The sequence below is a fragment of the Gopherus flavomarginatus genome, chromosome 1 (assembly GCF_025201925.1).
Source record: "Gopherus flavomarginatus isolate rGopFla2 chromosome 1, rGopFla2.mat.asm, whole genome shotgun sequence".
NCBI classification, from domain to species: Eukaryota; Metazoa; Chordata; order Testudines; family Testudinidae; genus Gopherus; species Gopherus flavomarginatus.
In genome coordinates, this window is record NC_066617.1 from 85,622,918 (window position 1) to 85,640,628 (window position 17,711).

Here is a 17,711-nt window from a genome sequence, read left to right on the forward strand (position 1 = left end):
CTGAATGGAGAAAGCCTAGAGGGAGAGATGCATTCCAAACATATTAACCCCTGTACGGGTGTTGTGCAAAAGTGTTTGCACATGTCTGTCCACAGAAGTCAACTTCCTTTGTTTTGTGGACATCTGTAAAGTTTCACTTTTTGTAAGTGCAGATTTGAAAAAGTTTTAACCCATCCAAAATGTTTCCAAACTCAGTAATGACTTTGTGCACATTTTTTATTCAAAAAAGATATAAAAATTGTACTGCAAAGAAAATTCTGGGGAAGAAAGCTATTGAGGTTCAGAGATAGTAATTGACAGATGTCCAATAACTTCTTGTAAATGTGGTCTGTTATATGATAGGGATCAGGTCATAAAGATAGGTTTCCTACCAACATTCTGTCTACCACACCATCATTATACTCTATAATCCATATTTTTAGGCACATCATTGTAACAGTGTTTACAATATGTAGTCTTTCTACTTACATATTCTGAGGATCTCAAAGCACTTCATTAGTATGAATTAAGTCCCATAGAACCCCTCTGTAAATAAATATTATCCCTGGTTTTCCAGTTGGGAAACTGAAGAAAATTGAGTGAAATCTTACCCTCATAAAGGGCAATGACAAAATTCCAATTGACTTCAGTTGGGCCAGAATTTCACCCTAGGTAACTTGTCCAAGGTCACAGACAATCTTTGGCAGAGCCAGGAAGTAAATCTTGCTATTCCAGCTTCCACTTCTGTACCCTAAGCATAAGATCATCATTTCTCCTATTGTGTTCCTGTGTAATATTACAGGTATTTTAAATTTAGTGCTTGTGAAAGATACATGACTGAAACAGTATTTCTTTCAAATAGAGCAGTGATAGCTTGGACAGTGGGAGCTTCCCTGTACTTGTCCTGCCAATGAGTTCAAACACTGATCTGGAGAGGCTATTGCAAACAGTTGTTGAGACATTCTTAAAGTCGATTTAATTCTTAGCACCTCTGCTGAAGTTGTCATGGAAAATGCCAGTTTAAATGGTGGTTTTTATGTCGACACTTCTCCACTAGAAAATAGACAGAAACCATTGATATGTATTACAAACAAGTCACAAACTATGGACACTTCTTGGCCACTACACAGGGGTTGGATTTGAACCAGTGACCTCGAGGTAAAAGTCTGTTTCTTATTATCGAGCTTCTGAGTCCTGCAAGCCTCCATCTTTTACATATTTGATAGATCACACAAAATTTTAACAAGAGAAAGATGTTTCCTAGACTGTCAAATGGCCCTTTGTCTTTCAGATGTTTGTTTATTTTTGGCAGGATTTGCCTTATTAGATATTTCAGGCAAAAACATTTCTAGATGATTTAGTAGGTTTTTTCTCTGTAAAAGTCTTCACTTTCTTAAAATAAGAAAGGAATTGCAGGGGGCCAAATTTTGTGGGTTTTTTGTTTTTTCGATAGGAATTTGTTTTTCTTTGTTAAATATTTTGATTCTTTAAATCATTACAAATCTCCTGTGCCTTGCATAACACACCACAACATAAGCAAACTGTGTAAATATATCCCCTTATGTACACAGAGAGCAAACATTAAGGTTGCACACTTATACCCTCAAAGGTAAGGAAAGGACAAACTTAAGGTTGCACATATAACCTTAACTCTGTTCCTTTGTGCATGCACATTATGACAGAATATTTATAGACTCATAGACTTTAGGGTCAGAAGGGACCAATGTGATCATCTAGTCTGACCTCCTGCACAAAGCAGGCCACAGAACCCTACCCATGTACTTCTATAACAAACCCCTAACCTATGTCTGAGTTACTGAAGTCTTCAAATTGTGGTTTGAAGACCTCAAGCTGCAGAGAATCCACCAGCAGGTGACCCATGCCCCACGCTGCAGAGGAAGGCAAAAAACCTCCAGGGCCTCTGCCAATCTGCCCTGGAGGAAATTCCTTCCTGACCCCAAATAGGGCGATCAGCTAAACCCTGAGCATGTGGGCAAGACTCACCAGCCAGCACTCAGGAAAGAATTCTCTGCAGTAAGTCAGATCCCATCCCATCCCACATCCCATCACCGACCACTGGGCATACTTATCTGCTGGTAATCAAAGATCAATTGCCAAAATTAAGCTATCCCATCATACCATCCCTTCCATAAACTTATCAAGCTTAGTCTTAAAGCCAGATATGTCTTTTGCCCCCACTACTCCCCTTGGAAGGCTGTTCCAGAACTTCACTCCTCTAATGGTTAGAAACATTCATCTAATTTCAAGTCTAAACTTCCTAGTGTCCAGTTTATATCCATTCTTTCTTGTGTCTACATTGGTAGCAAGCTTAAATAATTCCTCTCCCTCCCTAATATTAATCCCTCTGATATATTTATAAAGAACAAGCATATCCCCCCTCAGCCTTCTTTTGGCTAGACTAAACAAGCCAAGCTCTTTGAGTCTCCTTTCATATGACAAGTTTTCCATTCCTCAGATCATCCTAGTAGCCTGTCTCTGAACCTGTTCCAGTTTGAATTCATCCTTCTTAAACATGGGAAACCAGAACTGCACACAGTATTCCAGCTGAGGTCTCACCAGTGCCTTATATAATGGTACTAACACCTCCTTATCTTTGCTGGAAATACCTTGCCTGATGCATCCTAAAACCGCATTAGCTTTTTTAAAGGCCATATCACATTGGCGGCTAATAGTCATCCTGTGATCAACCAATACTCCAAGGTCCTTCTCCTCCTCTGTTGCTTCCAACTGATGTGTCCCCAATGTATATCTAAAATTCTTATTATTAATCCCTAAGTGCATGACCTTGCACTTTTCACTATTAAATTTCATCCTATTACTATTACTCCAGTTTACAAGGTCATCCAGATCTTCCTGTATGATATCCCGGTCCTCCTCCATGTTAGCAATACCCCCCAGCTTCGTGTAATCCGCAAACTTTTTATTAGCACATTCCTGCTTTTTGTACCAAGATCAGTAATAAAAAGGTTAAATAAGATTGGTCCCAAAACTGATCCTTGAGGAACTCCACTAGTAACCTCCTTCCAGCCTGACAGTTCACCCTTCAATACAACCTGTTGTAGTCTCTCCTTTAACCAGTTCCTTATCCACCTTTCAATTTTCATATTGATCCCCATCTTTTCCAATTTGACTAATAATTCCTCATGTGGAACCATGTCAAATGCCTTACTGAAATTGAGGTAAATTAGGTCTACTGCATTTCCTTTGTCTAAATAATCTGTCACCTTCTCAAAGAAGGAGATCAGGTTGGTTTGGCACGATCTACCTTTAGTAATTTGTCCCAATTACCATTGACCCCAATGTCCTTAACTACTTTCTCCTTCAAAATTTTTTCCAAGACCTTACATACTACAGATGTCAAACTAATAGGCCTATAGTTACTCGGATCACCTTTTTGCCCTTTCTTAAAGCTAGGAACTATGTTAGCAATTCTCCAGTCATATGGTACAACCCCTGAGTTTACTGATTCATTAAAAATTCTCACTAACGGGCTTGCAATTTCATACGCCAGTTCCTTTAATATTCTCGGATGAAGATTGTCTGGGCCCTCCGATTTTGTCCCATTAAGCTGTTCAGGTTTGGCTTCTACCTCAGATGTGGTAATATCCACCTCCATATCCTCATTCCTGTTTGTCATGCTTCCATTATCCCTAAGCTCCTCATTAGCCTTATTAAAGACTGAGGCAAAGTACTTATTTAGATATTGGGCCATGCCTAGGTTATCCTTAACCTCCTTTCCATCCTCAGTGTTTAGCGGTTCCACTTCTTCTTTCTTCGTTTTCTTCTTATTTATATGGCTATAGAATCTTTTACTATTGGTTTTAATTCCCTTTGCAAGGTCCAACTCTACTTGGCTTTTAGCCATTCTCACTTTATCCCTACATGTTCTGACCTCACTAAGGTAGCTTTCCTTGCCAATCCCACCCTTCTTCCACTCCTTGTAGGCTTTCTGCTTTTTCTTAATCACCTCTCTGAGATGCTTGCTCAGCCAGCTTGGTCTACAACTCCTGCCTGTGGTTTTTTCCCCTTTCTTGGGATGCAGGCTTCCTATAGTTTCTGCAGCTGTGACTGAAAGTAATTGCAGGCCTCCTCCGCATTTAGATCCACAAGTTCTTCAGTCCAATCCACTTCTCTAACTAATTTCCTTAATTCTTTAAAGTTAGCCCTCGAAGTCAAAAACCCTAGTCCCAGATCTTTTTGTTTATCCTTTCATCTAGTTTGAACTGAATTAGCTCATGATCACTCGAACCAAGGTTGTCCCCCTACAACCATTTCTTCTATGAGGTGCTCACTACTCACCAAAACCAAATCTAAAATGGCATCCCCTCTTGTTGGTTCTTCAACTACTTGGTGAAGAAATCCATCTATCATCACATCCAGAAAAATCTGAACCCTATTATTCTTGCTAGCACTTATCTTCCAGTCTATATCTGGGAAGTTAAAGTCTCCCATGATCACACATTTCCCATTAGTGATTACTTCATTAAAAACATTAAAGAGGTCTCCATCCATATCCAAATCAGATCCCGGCGGTCTGTAGCACACCCCAAGCGCTATCTCAGGGGAGGCTCTAGTAGCTTTCTTTCCCAGTGTGATTTTTGCCCAGACAGACTCTGTCTTGTCCATTCCATCACTTCTTATTTCTTTACAGTAAACCTCCTCATTGATGTACAATGCTACTCCACCACCTTTGCCTTTATTTCTGTCTTTCCTAAACAGCACATAGCCTTCAATACCTGTACTCCAGTCATGACTACTATTCCACCATGTTTCTGTTATCCCTATAATATCTGATTTCACTTCCTGCACCAGTAGCTCTAGTTCCTCCATTTTGTTCCCTAGGCTCCTCCATTAGTGTACAGACATCTTAATTTTTGCCATTTGGCTTCACTGACATTCTTTACCCTGTTAGGCACAGACATTCTACCACCAGCATCACCTGTTAGTCTGCTATCTACACTACCCTTCCTCCTTATGCCAATTCTTCTGTCCACGACTGTATCCCCTCTTACTTTTGTTTACTTATATAGATTTAATCACATGGTCAAACTATTTCTTAAGGAATTTAATATAATATAACACCATGAAATCTTTTAAGCTCAGATACCCACATAGCATCTTTGTAGTTCTTCTCCTTGTGTATTTACACATATGTACTAAATTTTCATAAGCGACAACTTAATTTGGACACCCAACATGGTATGCCTAAAAGGAAGTGCTGAGCACCCACTTCTGAAAATTAGGCCTCTTTCAGGCACGTCAAGTTGAGCACTTAAAATTACTAGCCACCTTTGAAATTGTAGGTCTATATCTTAGATAACTTAAGATCTGGTTTTCAGAAGTGCTGAGCTCTCCCAGCTCAGAGTGACTTTTGTTTGAATTGTAGGTGCTCAATACTTCTTAAAATTACTCTCTACATAGACTTTTTGTATAACTCTTCATCTCAGGCATGAAATTTACTAATAATGCGCCTGATCCAAAGCCTATTAAAAAGAATGGGATTCTCTCCATTGAAATCAGCTGGCTTTGGATAAGCCCCAAAGTCAGTACCAATGTTCAGTAGACTTTCTCTTCCACCAGCATCCCACCTTTCTTTAGATTCTATTCACGGAATGAGGCACTCAAAACCAATGTTCATATGTCCATATGCACAGCATAGCATTTCAAAGGCAGAGAGTAAAATTGTGGGAGAGTATTATTCATAACACAAATTAATGTATCAGCTTTTTGCTGTTTTACTTTACATTTTTTTTGTGATGTTTATGAACTTTTATGGTGAGGCACAAAAGGGAGCAAATAGCCCTGAACAGAAATGAGTGATGAAACACTAATTGAAAGCAAATGAGTTCTGGGGAGGCATTTGAAGGAAGAGAGGGATTTTGCATGATACAGAAGATGGCAGCTACTATACAAGAAAATTCCTAGCAATTTAAGATGTTTATTACAGAAGTTGCTTCAACCTAGTTTCTGAGCTGATCTCAGACATGCTGGTGTAAATCCTGAGTAACCACTGATTCTATTGGTATGACTGAGGTTTTACTTACCACTTCTGTTATATTTGTACCAGATTTAAATTGTGAGATGCTGGGTTTACATTGATACCAATGAAATCAAATTCTAACTGACTCCATCCAGCCTGATTACCAATTTCATTTGTAGTTTCAGGTGCCCTAGTTTCTGGTCCTGATGTTTTGTTTAGAAATGTATTAGATGTGTGAAATAAGTCAGCCTTCAGCAGCTATTTTGGTTGGAACAGTGCTAAAAACCCAGTGGTAGCAATAGTACTGTATAAAGCTGTACTGGGCCAGTTTTGATACTTAGATCTGCCCTCTTTGCAGCTCAGAAGGTGCAAAGGAGTGGATGGCAGATAATTCCTAGTCAGAGTGGAACTCCTTGCTCATGCAAGTTATAGTCATAGATTTTAAAGTCAAAAGGGACCATGATGATCATTTTGTGACAGCTCAAGGTCCTGTGCATGCCACTTTCCACATGATGTAGGGGTCATATTCGGGGCAGGGAATAGACATGCTTATCTGCTACCCATATGTTCTGGGGCAAAATTTGAATTCGGTTTTTCCAGGACTTCTATCAATTACTTACAATTACAGATTTGCAACTATGTGACTTTGACTATCCTTTAATATCCATGAGCTTAGATATTTTTTTGAATAGCGCAAGTGGGTGAAGACAATCATGAAATAACTGAACATATTTTAAGAGCTGCAGTTAAACCTTGGTGTGAACACTTACCACCAGTGCTGCCTAGTGCTCAGGCCAGGGTTTGGGAGATGTTGTCTTTCCAGGTGTCCCCTTTCTCGCTATAGCTCCATCTGGTGGTGGAGCTCTCTCCTTTCAGAGGCTCAGCCCTCTGGCCAGGTCACATGCTCAAGTCCACCCCTTTTGGGGTATACAAAGTCCAACAACGTGGAAGTCTTCTGAAGTCAGCAAGGGCTTTGGAAATTCCCCCTTGGGTCAGTGTCTTCCCCAGCTAGGTTCTTCACTGAGGGATAGACATCTGGTATAGTCCACTGTTTAAGTCTTGGCAGAGGAGCCTGAGTTCACCCTCTCCACCAAGCTCCAATCAAGGATCCAGTCATAGGCAGCTAAACCCTACAGTTTGGAGTGCTTTATAGCTGCCTCCCTAGATCACTTCCTACCACTGCCTGTTCTTCCCACAGGGTAAAGTAAATAACAGAACATAGAGATAGTTTCTGACATTCAAAAGTCATCAGTCCCTCTTTTGCAAGTTGGTCATATCAGTATCAGTAGGCCTGAGGCAACAAGAGTACCTATGGTGTTCTTTCCTGGGAGAGGAGTTCAGGTCACCTGCCTGTCTGACACTGAACTAATTTGCTTTCTCTTTTAAGCTCTTTCTCCAGCCTATGAAGGCTTTGTAGCTGGCCTAGGTCTGAGTCACCTAGGCCCAGAGCAGCTCCTTAACCCCTCCTCCAGTGTGGGGTTTGTATACCTCCATCACAATTGAGCTACATAAGAAGCTAATAGAAAGCAGGAGATTTTCAGTGTAAAGATAAAAGACAAATGGTGTCTTAGGAATTAAAGCTTTCACCTGTCTGAGGATTTCCCAGCATCATGTTAGCTTCATCAAATGGAAAGTCTTAAAAATGCATGTCGTGCTCATGAAAGGTGTTGAATTGTCAGCCTGAGCCCTTGTCTGCACAACAGAGGTAAGTCAACCTAAGTTACACAACTCCAGCTATGTGACTAACATAGATAGAGTCGATGCAGCTTAGGTCGACTTACTGCGATGTCTACACCACACTGGATCGACAAGAGACACTCTCCCATCGACTTATGTGGAGTACTGGAGTCGACAGGGGAGAAATCAGCAGTCGATTTAGCAGTTCTTCACTAGACCCACTAAATTGATCCCCGGTGCATTGATCACCACAGTGTCGATTCCCTGGTAAGTGTAAATATAGCCCACACCTCCTGGGTTTGGTGTTCTGTCCCATTTATTGGTACCAAGACTACTTAGAGATTAAGGAGTCTGCTCTACAGCCTTAGCTAACAGCCATGTGGTTTTTAGCTCATGCAGGAGAGGCTCATATATTTATCTCCAGAGGTCCCAGGTTTGATCCCATCCACTGATGACCGGGGTCTGTCGGCATTATATAGACATGCCTGAAGTCTTCTATCTAGCTCAAAGTACAGCTTAGATACTAGAAGCAGTACAAGCTTCCTCACACTACCTTAACAATGTACCTCACACTTGTAGGAGTGAGTTAATAGATTCATGTTTGCTCCTATTCAGTCCTCATCTTCTCAAATGAGATTTCCAACAAGTATGCCAATTGCAGGTGGAATTTTTGTAGTTATGTGCCTGTACACTATGAATTAAACTACCACCACAAATTTGTTTTGTGTGGGCAGCTGAGCAATAATAATTTAACTTAATCAAAGTTTAAGCCAATAAGTATGTGATAAAATAGTGTGCAGACAATTACCAGTCTTCTCAGCCATCCTCTGTGTAGGCTCTTATTCCCCAGTTTTGATTATTAAGGTCCTAAAATTAAGACATCCTTAAAATGCAATACAGGGGAAATTACTAATAATGCTTTTTTTATAATGATTTGCAAACCTAGGGTTGGACTCTGAGTGAAAGTCTCTCAAAACCTATGTTTAAAGAAGATAAAGAAAATGCTGACATTTTGAGCCTGTGGCATTTTTTACCGCCTATGTGTGTGTGATAATACACACATGCTAAATAATGATATTGAAATATAAAGAATTGCAGAATGTTCAGATTAAGAATTTTGTTGGTTACACTTTAGTAATTTACAATTATGGATAGTGAATGAATGTAGATTTTGCCTGACGTGTGAAAGGAGAACAGCACTCAAGGAATTGCTGATGTAATTGATGACAGGACAAAGACAACATGTGCTGAAAGATTTTAGCTAAAATATATAAACCTATAATGACAAGAAGCCCGCTTTACTGGGAAATCCCAAGAGTAGGGTGACACAGAAGTAGAATATGAAAATTGTATAAGTAGCAAAAGTTGTGTAAATTGAAACATGCATATTACCTAAAATAAACAATTAATGTGCTTAATGTTGATTGGAGAAATGTTAAGTAATGCATGATGAGGAAATATATAAAAAGACCCAAGTGATAAAGGCCCAAACTGGGCAAACACCAGGTCAGAAACTGAAGGAACAGGACTGAAGGACCAGATCTGAGGCAGTGACTACCATCATGAAGTACAGGAGACCTTCCCAGTGCCCAGGAATGTGGTAACTTGGGCCCTCTACCAAGTCCATCTTATCTGTTAGTCTGGCATAAACATATGGGCAGACATTATAACAAATTTGTCTGAAATTAAATAATTTTGACCTTAATTTATACAAGCCTAAATCGGATGGATTTGTGACTCAGCTTCCCACCTCACACTCCCAATACCAGTTACAGGATATTGTTTTAACCCTTTTTTCCTGCCATCAACTCCCCATCCCACTTTCTTCACTTGTCTTGATTCTCTGTCCCTTCTCTTAAACTTGCTCCTGTTTCTTTAGCTCCTGTCATCTAGCATAACCAACTTGTATCTTTCAGGCTTGCTGATTTTTTCCCCATCTCATTTGGAAACATTTTACTTCCATCTCCGTACCTCTTAGGCTACACAGCATATCAAGGTTGGAAGGGACCTCAGGAGGTCATCTAGTCCAACCCTCTCCTCAAAGCAGGACCAATCCCCAACTAGTCACCTTTGGGGTTGAATTCACAACCCTGGGTTTAGCAGGCCAATACTCAAACCATTGAGCTATCCCTCCATCTATGCTACAAGCTAGGGGTGTGGTTCCTAGCTCATGTAGGCATACTCAGGCTCGCTTCTATCAAGCTAGCACAAGTATAAATAGCCTTGGTAGTATGGGCAGCAGCAGTGGTGATATGGCTTAGTGGGCCCGAGAACATACTCACCTGAACCCCATGGGTATGTACTTGTCATGGCCCATGCTACCACAGCTGCACTAATATGTTTGTGCTACCTCTCAAGCTCATGCAAGTAAGTCTACAAGAGCAGGGGAATCACACCCCTAGTTCATAGTGTAGATGTAGTCTTAATTTGTCCTTCCTTCTGCTGTAAAGCAGCTTTGTTTGCTGTAAGGAAAAGAGATTATGCACGTGTAAATATACTCTGTAATCAGAGTCTGTGCTAGGATTTTCTTTAAGTTTATTTGCTGAAATATGCATAAATCAGTCTCCAGTTCTCAATATTGTCTTACATGCTGTTCAAATCAAGTTTTCATTTAACAGAATTCAGTGTAAGCCCTCTTTGAATGAACGTCTCTGAACCCCTGAATCAGTGATCATTTTACTCACATGAGTAGTGCCTTTGACAGTCTGGTCTTTTGATTATACCAATTTTGGGGAAGAAAATATGACTTTGTATATGTTTTTTTTATAGAACATAGTACAAGGAAGCCCCAGTGTTGATTGGGATCCTCTGGTTGCTACTATAATATAAATCATTAATAAAAATATTATGAGGAAAAGATGTATTTCAACTTATATTTAAACTATGATTGTCAGTTTCAGAAGATAAACCCTATTTAAAAAGTTTGAAAGCTGCCTTTTAAATCTCTCCTTCCTAGTCTCATTCTATTAGGACCTCAGCATTTCTTCCTGGTTCTTAAGTTTATTTTCTTTTTCCTGTTGTCTATGGTTGGCACTAGTCTGTTTACAAACACCACATACATTTCTAGTGGAGTTACCTCTTTCCTTTACTTAAGGCTCTCCGACAATAAATTTCCTTCCTCTACAAAGCCATAGTAGAACTTGCAGGTCTCAGGGCAATGGTGCTAGAAGGAACTGTTGGTTTCATAGCCAAAATGTAACCTTACCTATTATACTGCTCCCCAGTTCTGATTAAGGATTGAGTACATTTCTCTTAAGTAATACAAAACCTCATCTATATTACCCTTCTAACATCCATATACCATGTTTCTCCCACACACTGATTATACCAGATAAACACACTGAAGGAGACGAATTTAGGTTTATTATGCATATACAGTGGTAACTGATAGCATCCTTGTAGCCTGTTAACTCTACAACCATTAAAGTTGTACTAACAAATCAGAGGTTTCACAGGAGAACTTCAACAACCATGAGCTAGGTGACATGATTCACAGAAAATAGTCCACAAAATCCATAGAGTCTAAAAAAACAAGAGTATACATTTATTTTCACTGGAATACAAAGATTCCTCAAGGAAAGAATCTCTAAAACAGACAATGAACACCGGACCTGGATCCCAAGCACAAAATTTAAAGGAAATATACTCTCCTCAGAATCAAAGAAAATTTAATTTGATAGGATCTGTAAGGCCTTCTTTGCCTCTAGCAGGCTGCCTAAGTTACCCAACCAGACCTCTCCTCTGAGTTCCCTTACTTAAAGATAAATAAATCTGGCCAACAAGGCAACTTTTTAAGTGCCCACAACAACCCCCATGATCTCTTCCACTAATTACAGCTACCATTTTCCTAACCTACCTCCCAAATGGTTTCCTTCTCTCAACATTTTACTCATCCCGATACATCCTACCAACAAACCCCAAAGGGCAAAGTGTTAGTGACTATATTTCTCAAACATTCAGTTCTGAGACCACACTCATATGACTTCACGTTATTGCAAGATCATCTGCCTAAGCTCCTTGCAAGGGTCCACTGATGTGAAGCTGCTGGAAGTCTAGAAAAAAAAACCAGCTCTTTATTTGTGCTTATGTTCAAGATAAATGTCTAAGAGTTGTCATTTTCCAGGTCTGTTAATTCAGTGCTGAGATGGTGCTCACTTCACAAACAACATGATCTCCAGCATGAAGAGAGAGACTTCCATAAAAGAATATCAAATACACACTTTCTTTTTAAATGGACGTGATTCTTCTCTCACCCATTGTTTACCGCTGACCTAGATGGTGAATGAATTCAAACTTTCAATACCCTTATTTCTTTTCCCAGTCTGTGGACATCTAACTGAACTTGGTGCTTGCATGTTTGAATACTCAGGTATAATACCTGTTGGGCAAAATTTTGAAGAGCACTTAACTGACTTTGGTGTCTAGGTCTCATTGACATTTAATGGGATATTGTGTAAATCAGGCACTTTGAAAAATTCAAAGGTTCACAAGTCACTTGACTTTAAAGTCCTTAATGCAAGAGGTAGAGTAATTGTCTGCACTGCCTTAAGAGTCTAAGACTTGACCTAAAGCCCACTGAAGTGACTGAAAGTGTGTCAGGACCCTAAAAGCAGCCATCCATAAATGGAATAGACTGGGATTCTACAGCTAGCCTGAGTTTTTGCACGATCACTTATCACTTGACACCAATATCTATAATCTGTGTGAATTGTATGAATAATTTCTGTTAAACAGAGCCCTTTATGTAGCTCAGATCTACAAGTACAGTTGGATTCCATGTCAGATAGGAGGCATAGGAGTGATGGAATGAGGAGATAAATTTTGTTTGTAGCAATTAAAATATAATTTATGGCCACAGTTTTTAAACTTGGGTACCTAGGCATCTAAATCCATATTTAAACACCTACTTTATAGTGGCTTGATTTTCAAAAGCTCTGAGCACTCAGAACTCTCATTGACTTCAGGGAACTATGAGTGCCTTGACTTGTTCAGGATGGGACATGGAAGGAGTAAAGAGATGGAACTAAGCAAAGGAATTTTTTGGCTAGATAGCTGGAAAATATTCTTACCGGGAGGTCTTTTAAATTACAAAACCTTCCAAGTGCTGTGATGGATGATGCATCACTAAAGGAATTTAAAATAAGACTGAATGAACTGCTCAGTAATAGGAGACAATCCTGCCTCGGGGGAGAAATTGATTAAAAAAATTTAATGGGGCTTTTCTAGCTCTGATTTCTTTCTTATTGAGGGGCTTTCACCCCTCCCATTTATTACTTTCATAGGGAAGTGGAGGGAAATTGAGATGGAGAGACTTCTTCTCTTTGGTTGGTGGGAGCAGATTGGGCTGAGAACCCTGCCACTGCTTAAATTGTAATGAAAGAGACACCAGGGCTCAGCCCTGCTAAGCCCAAGCACAGATTGGGCAGCCAGAGAGTAATGGCAGCTGGGCAGGCACCCAGCTCTGAAGGCAGTGCTGCTGCCAGAAGCACTGCAGAAGTAAGAGTGGCAATATCCCATATCCTGCTACCCTTATTTCTGCACTGCTGCTGATGGCAGTGCCGTCTTCAGAGCTTGGCAACTGGAGAGTGGTGGCTACTATCTGGGAGCCCAGAGATGCCAGGGCTATGAACGGCCAAGCCTAGAGGTGCCAGGACTCAGTGCAGACAAACCCTGGCACAAATTAAAAACTGAACCCTGCACTACCGTTTAGTGGGAAGTGAGCCACAAGAGGCTAGCCCTGTTTCGATCCTTAATTGTTGGAATTTGGTAAAGAGAGCCACTCCATGTCTTGGTGAGATGGGACCTTACTGGGTGACTCTCAAAGAGAACAGAGTGCATGGGATTCATTAGATTCACCACTAGCATTTGGTGGTGTAATTTATTTACTGGTTTAATTAAGACATCACAAAATTGTCTCTTAAATATGAGAAGCCCTACAGTTGTGATGTAGGTTCCTTTTTTTCCCAGATGGAAGCGTGGTATAAGTATCACATATTAATCAACATCAAATATATTCAGCTGACATGCAGCTGGAGCTTCTGGTGAGTGGAGGTAAGTTTCTCAGGGAACGCATGCAAGAAACATGAGTGTGGGGAGAGCTGAGTGTCTACAAATGGGGGCTGTGCATAGGGGAGATAGACTAAAGGAAGTCATCTCTGTAGAGGAGAGTCAGCCACCTTTTCACCATGACTGTTGCTTCTGGAGCAGGGAAGGAAGATGATAATTAGCAGGCTGTTTGCAAACACCCCAAAGAGCAACCAGCTCATTGTGGGCCTTGTATTTTGGGAACATTTAAACCCATTTCAAGCATTTTTGCATAAAGGCTGATCCCTGGCTTAGCAGAAATCTTCCTCCCTATTTTAAAAGGAACAGTACAGTTCCCTTGCATTACATCAATGAGTGTTTATGGTCTTAGGGCCAGATTCTATGCTAGTATACATCATTGATTTCAATAGACCTATGCTAACTTACACTATCTGATTCAGGCCTACCGTTTGACTGCTGGGAAATGTTTATTACGTAGTTACCAAATGTTAGTTAGTTACTGTCCTCAACCATGAAACCCTAAACCAATAACAACTCCTGGTTAGGGTTAGATAATGAGCACCAAAACTTTGTGGAGTGGGGACTGCACCTTGATGCAACCTTGCACATTCCAATGACCCCGAGAGCTATGCGGATAGGAACTTTTACTCCTGGCAGGGCCATCCAAACTGAGCATGTCAAATGGTAGGAGCTAGACAAGAAGCAGCTCACTGGTGATCCAGGTTAGGGGCTAAATGAGAGGCCAAAAACCTGTGCACATAAAGAAGTTATAGAAACACAACAAGCTAGTCCTTCTGGCAAACAGCATGATAGACATGGATGGCACTGCTTTGTTTGTGCCCTAATCAACATCTGATGGCACAGGAAGGATTCAGATTCAGAACCCCCAACATATAATATTTAATACAAGTCTTGTTTTTATTATCTAAATCTAACAGTTAACATTCTTTTATTCTTCATATTTTCTTAGCACTCAGTGCTGACTCAGGCAAACCCCCATTGCCTCTTTGGAAGTTTGCCTAAATCCTTACAGCAGGAGTGGACTATAATCAGTTTAATCTTGTTCTCTTTTAGTCTTCTCAATTATTTTTCTTCCATTCTCTCTTTTCTCTTATTCCTCTTTCCTTCCCTCCTCCTTTCCTTCCTCTCTATTCTAACAGTTATAGAATGAGCTTGTGGGCTGAAATACCTGTACCCCGTATATCCATTGTTCCATAATGCAACCTCAGGAAACAGCCTTGCTCTATCCCACATTTGAGGAGCTGTGGATGTTTCTTCCATCCCAACTTTCTCCATTTCTTGGTTTTGTCCCACTAAGATAGTGTCACCACATGAGAGCCTCCAACATGTATCAGACCCAGGTGAGGAAAGCTAAGGGAAACAGAGGCTATTGGCTATAATCTCAAGGATTAGCTCTAAAAAATTCAGGGGCACATCTTGGACCACATGTGAAGATGGGGAGAAATCATGTTAAATATGGTATATTAAATTACATAGAAAACTGTTGAGTCAGCTGTATGCAATAGCCACCACACAAATAGACCTGTCCCAATAATGAATAGTTAAATGCAGTGGTTTAGGATTTTTTTATGCATTGCACTTTTGGGAAAAGCAAAATAAGTGAAGTTCAGATTACCTCTGCCTGATCCACAGGGAGGTTTTCATTGTAGTCATAAAGATTATCCAAGTCTTCCAATGCTACATCATAGGTTTCTGAGTCATAAGTTAAGGTATCTATTGTAGGAGCAGCCACAATGGTCTCAAAGATAAAAAGTCCCAGAAAAATATTTGCAAATGTCTTCATTGTTCAATTCTTTCTAAATGGAAACATAATATGCATAAATACATAATTACAAATAACCTGCAAAATTTCAATCTTATACAAGCAGGATATGCAATTTTATCAAGAATTCTGAAGGCTGAGGAGCTTTTGTAAAAATTCCAAGATCATTGTTTGAAAGTATTTATTAATTGATGATTTTTTAATGTGAATATACCTTACAATTTCATTTGAATCAGGACTATTCAGTCAGATCCATTACTGGTATATATCAGCATAGCTCTGGGGACTTCACTGGGCATATGCTGATTTACAACAGCTTAGGATCTGGCCCACTGATTTTCACATGTTTCATGAGAGCATTAATAGAGGATTTTTTGACAAAACATGCCTCTATGAGAATAGATCTGAAAAGCTAAACGAGGAACACATTTTGACTCTCACAACATTGGCCCTTTCAATTCCAGCATAAAATGACGCTTGAGAAGCTAATCAGGGGCCAAATTAGTAGACTTTTTATACATCACAGTAATAATGATTCACCTTTCAAAATGTCCAGCAACAGAATTCTATATTTCCCCTACAAACCCAACAAGAGTAGAATCTTTTTTCCACCATTCTAGTAGTATCTTATTTCAAGTACTTTTACTCTGTTTACCAATATGTTGAAATATGGCATTTCAACTGGTTAGAAGGCATGATATATTTAAAAATATCCCTTCTGCAGATCTCCAACTGAAAAAAATGTCCCCACCACTAGAAGGAATGGTATGCTTCATTTTTTCTTATCCATTTGCTCCATTTTTCTTAACTAGCTCCAGTGAAAACTGGTGGTGTGATAGTCACCTCTTCTCCCCAGCTAGAATATCAAACCTGTGAAATTGATTTAAATGTTCCATATTTTAATAAAATCAGTAGAAAATAGGATAGGACTGAATATTAACATTCCTTCCCTCTCACACTTAAGTGATCCGTTCACTATTATCTAAAATATCCACATGTAGGGCTCTATTTAGCATTCCTTATTCAATCCTTTACTTACCTATAGCTACGATTGATTTCAACAGGAGTAGTGACAGTAATAATTGCTGACTAGATCCAATAAGGGCTAATAAACCATACTCCTGAAGATACTATGTACAATCCTCAGTTGTATTATGGTATTTTTATTTCACTTATAAATTCTAGCTGCTTAAACTATCCAATGTATGAGAGCTAAGAAATTCACGAGAAGCTTTCCTTTTGAGGTTGCATACTTTAAGCAACAGACTGAACTTCAGCTACTTGAAAGAAGGTCTTTATGAAGCAGGTTTAGGCACGAGGATAAGAAATTCCAGTGGGGATGATGAACTGCACAAGGCACTCATTTTTTCCTTCCAGTGCTTTTTCAAACAATTTTTTTTATCTGCTTTTGGGAAACCTAGAGACAGCTTAGCTAGCCTTTGAGCAAGTCTTAATTGAATGGCAGTTTTTCAATGGAGTCTTACAAGATTATTAAAGTTTTTTTTTACAAATAATTCTATTACAGAGCCTTCAAATATAAGAAGAATACATTCGTTATGGCCTTCACTTAGTTCTGTAGTCCCAGTTTTTTTAATTGTTGGTGCTGGTTTAATAGCCAAAGAAAACATGAAATAATTTGTTTTTCCTTGTCTTTTTTGTCCGTTTCCTATTTTTGTCAGGATTGTTACTGGCCTCATTTTATAGTTGGCCTGATTCTGGCATTCATCCCCAAAGGTCCAAGTGTGCTGTGTATTATCACTAACGTATTAGGCATAGGTTTCTTTTTGCCTTGTGTAAACTTTTCTGAGCAGTTCCTGTATATCAATATTACATGTAATTAATCATTTAAGAATTGTCTGTTTCCTTTATGTTCAAATAAATTTAAACCCATGTTTACATTTCCTAGATATAAAAGTTTAAATGTATGAGTTTTTAAATACTTTTATCTCATGTAACAAGAATATCAGCAACAAAATAAGTAATCAGTTATCTTCTCACCTCTATTAAAGTGTATGTCTAAACTGTTACTGTAGTACTGGACCTGCTTGAAAAGTTTGTGTGTCTCTACTTTTTTTATGCATCAGATATTGGAACACACTGTAATTATATTGGCATCTACTGTAGTTGTCAGTTCAAATATTTTGTTGAAGATCATTTACACCTTTCACAGGAAGGAACTAAGAAATGTTTAAAGAAAAAAACAAATAGCATCAGTAATCTACCTCA

General features: G+C 39.3%; 1 protein-coding gene across 1 annotated transcript in view; it reads right to left on the minus strand.

Moving 5' to 3' along the window:
• EPYC (epiphycan) overlaps nucleotides 1–15,506 on the minus strand; it is a 34,477-nt gene extending 18,971 nt beyond the window's left edge. Inside the window, exon 1 of the mRNA XM_050935850.1 lies at nucleotides 15,339–15,506. Coding sequence (XP_050791807.1) covers nucleotides 15,339–15,506 — 168 coding nt within the window. The remainder of the gene's footprint in view (nucleotides 1–15,338) is intronic.
• Nucleotides 15,507–17,711: the final 2,205 nt, after the last annotated feature.